General features: G+C 40.9%; 1 protein-coding gene across 1 annotated transcript; it reads left to right on the forward strand.

Moving 5' to 3' along the window:
- Positions 1–1,425: 1,425 nt before the first annotated feature.
- LOC104541087 (zinc finger protein 131-like) lies at positions 1,426–7,183 on the forward strand (the record flags this gene model as incomplete). The annotated part of the gene is made up of 5 exons (XM_010185053.1): positions 1,426–1,549; positions 1,960–2,061; positions 3,432–3,576; positions 6,495–6,858; positions 6,961–7,183. Coding segments are annotated over exons 1-5 (958 nt in total), but the record flags the coding sequence as incomplete, so codon positions are not given.
- Between the last annotated feature and the right edge of the window lie 563 nt (positions 7,184–7,746).

The raw sequence follows: 7,746 nt of genomic DNA on the forward strand, positions 1-7,746 counted from the left end.
AATAGCTTTGATTTTGTCCTAACTGGGTAATGCTCGTCTATACTTCTGTTGAACCCCGTATACCTGTATGTGTGTTTGTTGTAAGTGAGGTAGAATCTTCATAGGGGTACAGGGGAGTTAGCAAATGTGGCCCATCAGCTCCAATGTGGTCAGTGCATGTGGGGAACAGCTTTGCACTCATGTCTTTCCAGTTCCAATTGCACAGAAAAAGAATCTGCACCAGAAGTCAGGGAGCACCTGTTCTCTGGTTTCTTCTAGCACTCTGAAGAAGACTGCTGCTTTGCCACACCAGAAGTTTCCATCTCTGCATTCAGTGTTTGGTTTGATACTAGCTGCTCTCCTGACTTTCTTCCTTTTGTGCATACTAAGTATATGTACTACAGTATAGTAAAGGATATGCCTCAAATTCCTTTGACTCATTCATGCCTAGTCAGAAACCACATGTTCTTCAAAGGGAGTTAGACTGTGAAAAGAAACAATGTTTTTGTTCTAATGTGACTTTGAAATGTCTCTGCTTTTTCTGTGGCATTAGTATAAACCATGTGAATGTGGGAGTTGAAGATGAGTGCTGCTGCACAGATCTGAAGTTATTTTGCCTGGAGTTAATTTGTGAAGTGCTTTCAGTGGAGCGCTTGGGCTCTCTCCAGAGATTCTTTTGCATAAGCAGCAGACTAACATCTGCGTCTCATCCACAGACACAAGAGTTCTGGTAAACCTCTTTAGGTCTGAGAACCTCTGCAACTTCCACCCCCAGCCATGTTTATTGCATAAGTAAGGGAGAAAGAGCCATCACATTACAAGCATATGTGACTCTCTCAAAAGGCTGGCAAAGAATATTTCACCTTGCAGGGAGATAAGTAGGCTGGGTGAACAAGACGCTTTTTGCTCTTGGATGTGGCAGCACATTAAATCCCTGGCAACTCCTGTGTACTCAGGAGCTGAAAAGTGCTGCTTTATTACATCCTTACTTAAACATCTTGTGTTCACTAGGTGCAAAATGTGACCTAAATATGATAATTAGGTTGGTAGAATTGCAAGAAGTAACTGTAAAGATTCTCACGTTATGTGGCTGTGGTGTTGTTGAATAGTTAGCTGTGGAGATGTTAGTATTTGCAGTATTTGCTTCAAGGGAGGTGAATCTCTGCTGAATCAGTAGAATAAAGAAACACACTTATCTGCTTTGACTGTTTTTTCATGTATATAAATAAGGCAATATTCCACATCATTAACTCTACCATTTCCTACCTGCCAGCTAAAATCAGGTCTACCTGTTATGAACAGTTTAGTGTTTCTATAGGTTTTGTAGTCCCTGAAAAGTTCTAGTTAGTTCATGTTTGTATACTAACCCAACTGTGCATACTATTTACCGAATAGCACAGTATTCTTACTCTTATCGCACACCTTTTGCAGACTGGTGCTTTTGCCATGGAAGCCGAAGAAACGATGGAATGTATCCAGGAATTCCCTGAACACTATAAAGTTATTTTGGATAGACTGAATGAACAACGTGAGCGGGACCAGTTTACGGATATCACTTTGATTGTCGATGGTACGTGCAAGCCTGAGAACCAGCTGGTAAACAGAATTCTAAAAGCTGTGCAGGGAAGCTGTTGGGTATGTCACAGGTCAGCTGTCAAACTGGGCTGCTAGCGGATTTTTTGTTCTGTACCAATGTGTGAGTTGCTTGCAAAGTTCCATTTAAAATCTCAGGGTAAACAGAGTCTCCAGCAGTGATTTATAGTTTTGCTTCTACTTTTCCAAACAAGGGGCTAAATATTTTCATATAGAAGTCCACTTTGCAGTAGTGTCCCAAGGAGATACATACTAGTTACAGGGAGACATACTAAGTGACTATATGCTGATGGAATAGATCTGTAGACCGGGTGGTCTCTTTTCTGCATCTACAGTATGGGTGAGGAAGGTGTTCTCCTAAACCAAAATTTTTATCTTTCTTTATAGGTCACCACTTCAAAGCTCATAAAGCTGTTCTTGCTGCCTGTAGCCAGTTCTTCTATAAATTCTTCCAAGATTTTACGCAGGAGCCCTTGGTGGAAATTGAAGGTAATCTAATTTGTGCAAATGAAAACTTTCAGAGTTGTCTGCCCAAGCTGGAAATGAATATGGTATACTTGCTATGGGCTTAAATGCATGCTTGGTGACATTGATTAGCTTTCTAGATCTCAGCTCTTGAGTTGTTCTGAGGCAGCTACCACCACTGGAAAAAAACTTCCCCTGAAGAAAAGTAAAAAAGAAAACAGTCTTGAGTTCAATCTTTTGGAAGGGAAAGTGTGAGGTTCTGTGGGTGTTTTTTTCCTGTTTTGTTTTGTTTTTTCTTCCCCCACCAATACATGGCCACTGGAGGCTAGGCAGACCCTGTATGTTTTTAGGACTAGCAGTGTGACGTAAACTTTTCCCTGAAAACAGCCATTCTGGTCAGGTGTAAAAGGCTGCCAGTGATGGCCAATGGCAGATGCCTTGGCTGGGATGCAAGAATGGGATAGACATAGAGCAATACTTGCCTGATAAGAAGGGAGCAAAGTCCTGGAGCAATATTTCAGCCACCAGTAACTTGCTGCTCAGAGGTCTCTTGAGAGAGAGACCTCTTTATTATTCAAACAGCTTTTTGTCCATCTTATCTTTCATTTCATCTTTGTCATGGCATGACTCTGTAGTTGTTCCAGATTCACATGTTTCTGTAGTAGACTTTTTATTCCAGCGTGAGCCTCTGTCATGGAAGTGCACCAAAATGGCTATGCCCACAAGTAATGAACTCAGACAAGCTTTTAATCTCCAGCTGAAATCAAGCAGCCAAGATCTCATTCACCACCACAACAATCCACTGACATTTAACAAATACAGGTTTGATATGCTGGCTGGGAATATTGCCACACAGCTGAGTTAAGAATTCTTATGTTTTAGGCCCAAGGATCCAGAATGCACTCTCACTCCCCTAAAAAGGAAGGGGCTCAAGAAGTTACCTTAAATGGTGTCCTAACTCAAAGGGAGAGTCTCTGACTGCAGACCCGCTGGTCTGAGGAGGACCAACTCAGATGCACCATCTGACAGGGTGCCATTTATACCCTGGTCGAAGCTGATCTGTGGTCAAAACACGGTCATGTCAGCCTCCTATTGGCCAGGGACCCCAACTTTCCCGCCTTTGACCCTCAACTGTGTGGACCGGACAGGAACTGTGAGGGGGGACAGGCCTGGCACTGCCAGAGGCAAAAACTTTGTTGCTGCTTTTGTTGGGTCTTTCTCAGGTCTTTAGTGTGGTGGGTGCATCTGCCACAGCCTCTTAAGGGTGTCATCTTTGTGAAACTGACAGCTACAGTACCATGAGCAGAATGTTGAGCAGGCAAGTGTGCAACATTCACATAGACAAGATTGAGGAATTGCTAAAAGAAACTGTTGTTTTTCTTGCCTCTATACAGGTGTAAGTAACATGGCATTTCGTCACCTAATTGAGTTCACCTATACAGCAAAACTAATGGTCCAAGGTGAGGAAGAAGCAAATGATGTTTGGAAAGCAGCTGAGTATCTACAGATGTTAGAAGCAATCAAAGCACTTGAAATCAGGTAAGCATTTAAGCCTCTTTTTTGTTCCAACAGTGAAATGTAGAGTTACAAGAATCCTTTACATGAGCAGGCTGCCAGTATTTTGCAGTGCAGTTCTTTATCCTGGAGCCTCTTAAACTTACGTGGGACCATAAACTCTTCTACTGTAAGACATGGGTCAGCATTATACAGGCTGAAAAATGAGTGAACTCAATGACAAGTGACACGGATGATAAATTTTGCAGAAATTGTAGGGCTGTGACTTTGTAGTAACTAATACCAGGTCTCTGTGCTTTCTGACTGCCTACACCTGATTGACAGCTGGGTGTACGGTGATGATGTGCCTCAGGTAATTAGACAACATTAACAAGCATGTATTGGTGTTTTGATTTCATGCAACATTCTGCTATTTCTGAGAGAATAAGCAGTGACCTTAAAACTTCTTGCTGCAGAATTAACCTCTTAAAGTACTTTAATGAATGTAACTGTTATAAGCAGTTTTATGTGGCATCAATACTTAATCAAATGTTGCTGTGGCGCCTTTTATCCAGTACCAGGAACTGTGCTCCATCACCAAAGTCCAACCTGAGAAAAGCAGAAGCCAGCCCCTTCACGCTCTTTTTTTTCCCCTTCCTTCACATTCACAAAGTGCTGTCACATTCTCATTTCTTCTGCAAGCTACACTATTCTGCTGGCAGAGGGAGGAGCAATAAATGCTACTACCATTACTGTTATTCTTGCTTTCTCTTCTGGACCTGCTGAAAAGTCTTTGCTTTCAGGCTAAGGAAAAACCTTTGCTGCTTTTTTATCTCCCGGTTGGTCCATTAGGCAAGGAGAGTGGCATTGGTATCGAGTTCCTCTAATAGCCAGCTAACATTTTGCTTAAAAAAACAGTCTGTGACGTGACACATTAGAAACTTGGTTTTCAACATCAGCATTTATTTTTGAATTAACTTACTCTGTGCTTATTCTGTGGATTGGCAGTAGAGATGAATAAGTATGCAATTTTTTTTAATAGGAAAGATACGTGACTGGGCATTTCTAGTCCTACCCTCCAACCCCACAAACACCCTTTTTTGACATAATTAAGATTAAGCATGATACCACCAAAAGAATTTTGTTTTTTTAGTGCAGGAAAATACCAAACCTTAGCTGTTTGCGTGAGGAATTTAAAAGAAACTTGAAACTGAAAAAGTGTGTTGAGTCAGTGTACACTGGTAGAGCTGTTGAACCGGGATTCTGATACATCCATCAAGCTAAACTGTTCAGCTTGCAATTATTTCCCACTATTGTGTAATGTTATGCATCACTAATTGTAATTCTTATGTTACAAGAAACACAAGAAAATGTTTTGCTTAGCGATCACACATGCAAGTCAGTCCATTCTTAGAGTTATTTCTGTTGTTCACAGATTTTGAAAAGGCTTTTTTTGTAGAGGTGCGTCTGGTTTGATTTGGAGTTTTTTTGGTTAGAAAGACAGACTTGAGTACTACTGTCAGTCTCTCTTTTTTCTCCTCCACAGTAAGAGAGGGAAGAATTACAATACAGTGCCTCAGTCAGAGCTTTGACTAAAAAGGATAAACTTCAGAAACTTCAGCTGAGGTAGAGATGATTATAGAACTAACTATTGGTATAATGCATTGAAGAGTTGCACACTGCAGAATCTAGGCTAGAAAGAAAACAAGAAGATGTTATTCTTTAAAGTGCAGTTGTGCTGTATGTGTGTATCCCAGTTCTAAATCTCGCACAATGTGGTCAGTGACAGTAGTCTCCTCCTTGCTGAGCAGATAGTTCCTTTAGTTGGTGATCCTGGAGCTCCTTCCAGGAATGTGCAAAGTAACTATCAGCTTCTAGACATCAGAAATCCAGGCTAGATGAATCTGTAAGTTTAACTGCTCTGTCTTCCTGTGTCTGAATAGCGTAAGATGCAATTTAATAAGCTGTATCCTGTGTTAGATCATTAGCCATATATCCCTGATATATGACTTACAGATACTGGATGAAGCCTTATCTCTCCTACTACTAGAAAATGTGAAAGTGATGGGGAGTAGATTACATGAAAGGATTCATCAGGCTGCAAAGGAAGGTAAAAGGACAGCTTATTCCTGTCAGTCTGATTTGAGGGGAAGACAGCTACTCATTTTCAAAACTGATAATAAGGTTTAGTAAAACCTCCAGCACCTAAGTGCTGCGGATGATCCTGAGGGTATGACTTGAAAGCATTGGCCTAGTCAGCTCTGTCTGTATTTGAGATGGGATGCTATCCCTGACATCTTGGAGGAATGGGGATGTGTGTGCAGGGAGAACGGGAACAGAGCTGGGGGTTATGTTTAAGTCCAGAAAGTTAAACTAGAATACTTTTTCCAGATCTCAGTGACTTTTATTTTTACCTCGGCCATTAGCTGTGAAAGTATGAAAGGCTATCATAATGTTATATGTTATAATTGTGTGAAGTCACAGCTGTAGTGTTTTCTAACAAGCTGTAAGTGCTGCAGACAGTTGCACACACTCCAGAGCTTAAGAGGTGAATAGTGTAGAAAGGATTGGAATCTTATTCAGTCTTATAGAGATCTCCTTCCTATGGTGAAGTTGTCTTTCCAAGTACAGAATTTCACAGGTTTCTTGGGTCAACCTGTGTCATTAGGTTAACTGGCCTTTCGTCTTAATAGACGCTTTGTATCATTCAAACAGTTATTTAAAACACTTCAGTAGCCTTATGCCAAAGGCTCTGCAGCCTTCACCATTTAACTCTTTTACAGTTCTAAGGTGTATAGATTGAGGACAAATTAGTTTCTGACGTGCACACAGATTATGTGGTCATTTATCATTCAGCTTTGAGAAACAGCTAGAAAGTGTTGGATGCAGAGGCTCAGTATTAGGCAGGAATTGTTATGTCAGTGCTTATAGATATTAACCATATTTATGCAAATGCTTTACAGGAGCAAAGAAAATTCAGCACCCTTAGAATCAAATCAAGCACAAGGTAAAAATAAACCAAAAAAGAGGAAGATAGCTGAAACCTCTAATGTTATCACAGAAACACTGCCATCTGCAGAATCAGAGCCTGTTGAAATTGAGGTTGAGATTGCTGAAGGGACTATTGAGGTGGAAGATGATGGCATCGAAACACTTGAAGAAGTAGCTTCTGCAGAGCAATCCATAAAGTACATACAGGCAACGGGTACATCAGATGAATCTGCTTTGGCTCTTCTGGCAGATATCACCAGCAAGTATCGTCAGGGAGAGAGAAAATGCCAGATCCAAGAAGAAGGTGATAGTACAACTGATCCCTCATGCAAACAGGTAGAAGGTATTGAAATTGTGGAACTTCAGCTGTCACACGTGAACAATTTATTCCACTGTGAGAAATGTAACCGTTCATTTAAATTGTTTTACCATTTTAAGGAACACATGAAAACACACTCTACTGAGAGTTACAAGTGTGACATATGCAATAAAAGGTACCTACGAGAGAGTGCACTGAAACAGCACCTCACCTGTTACCACCTTGATGAAGGTGGTGCCAGCAAGAAGCAAAGACCTGGCAAAAAAATACATATATGCCAGTACTGTGATAAGCAGTTTGACCACTTCGGACACTTTAAAGAGCACCTCCGGAAGCACACAGGTAAGAGCACTGCTACAGTCCTGTCCCTATGGCTTTGGCTCTAGCATTTTGGGTTTTTGCCTGTTTTAGGGAAACAGAAAATATGCTGAAGAGAACGCATGAGTCCCAAGTGCTAGAAATACTTGGCTTCTAGTTACAGCTGAAATGGTGGTTTGTGTTTTTGTTTGTTCATTTGTTTTGTTTTCCACTGATGTAAACTTTTGAGCGATTGAGGTGGTTAAAAATAGGCACCTAAACCCAGAAAGCACTAATGAAGCTTCTCTCTCAAATTTATGAAATACTAAAAAGTTTTTCAAAAACATTTCTGGCAAGTTTCTGTCTCCGTTTAAGGGTCAGAGCGAGAGAGAGCAGGATTTTCTCTATTGCCCCTACCCCTCCCAGGGGGAGGATTAAGAAAAGGGAATAGAGAGAGAATAATAAAAAAAAAAATTGCTCTGCACAAGGTTGGAAGTTAAAACTGTAACAAGTTTAATGAAAACAACAGGGGAAAGGAAAAGGGAATTAATAAGGGACAAAGGATATTTAACTATATACAAAACCCGATGCCAGTAGTCCCGAGTGGA

This window comes from Mesitornis unicolor, unplaced genomic scaffold, assembly GCF_000695765.1.
Source record: "Mesitornis unicolor isolate BGI_N332 unplaced genomic scaffold, ASM69576v1 scaffold9185, whole genome shotgun sequence".
NCBI classification, from domain to species: Eukaryota; Metazoa; Chordata; class Aves; order Mesitornithiformes; family Mesitornithidae; genus Mesitornis; species Mesitornis unicolor.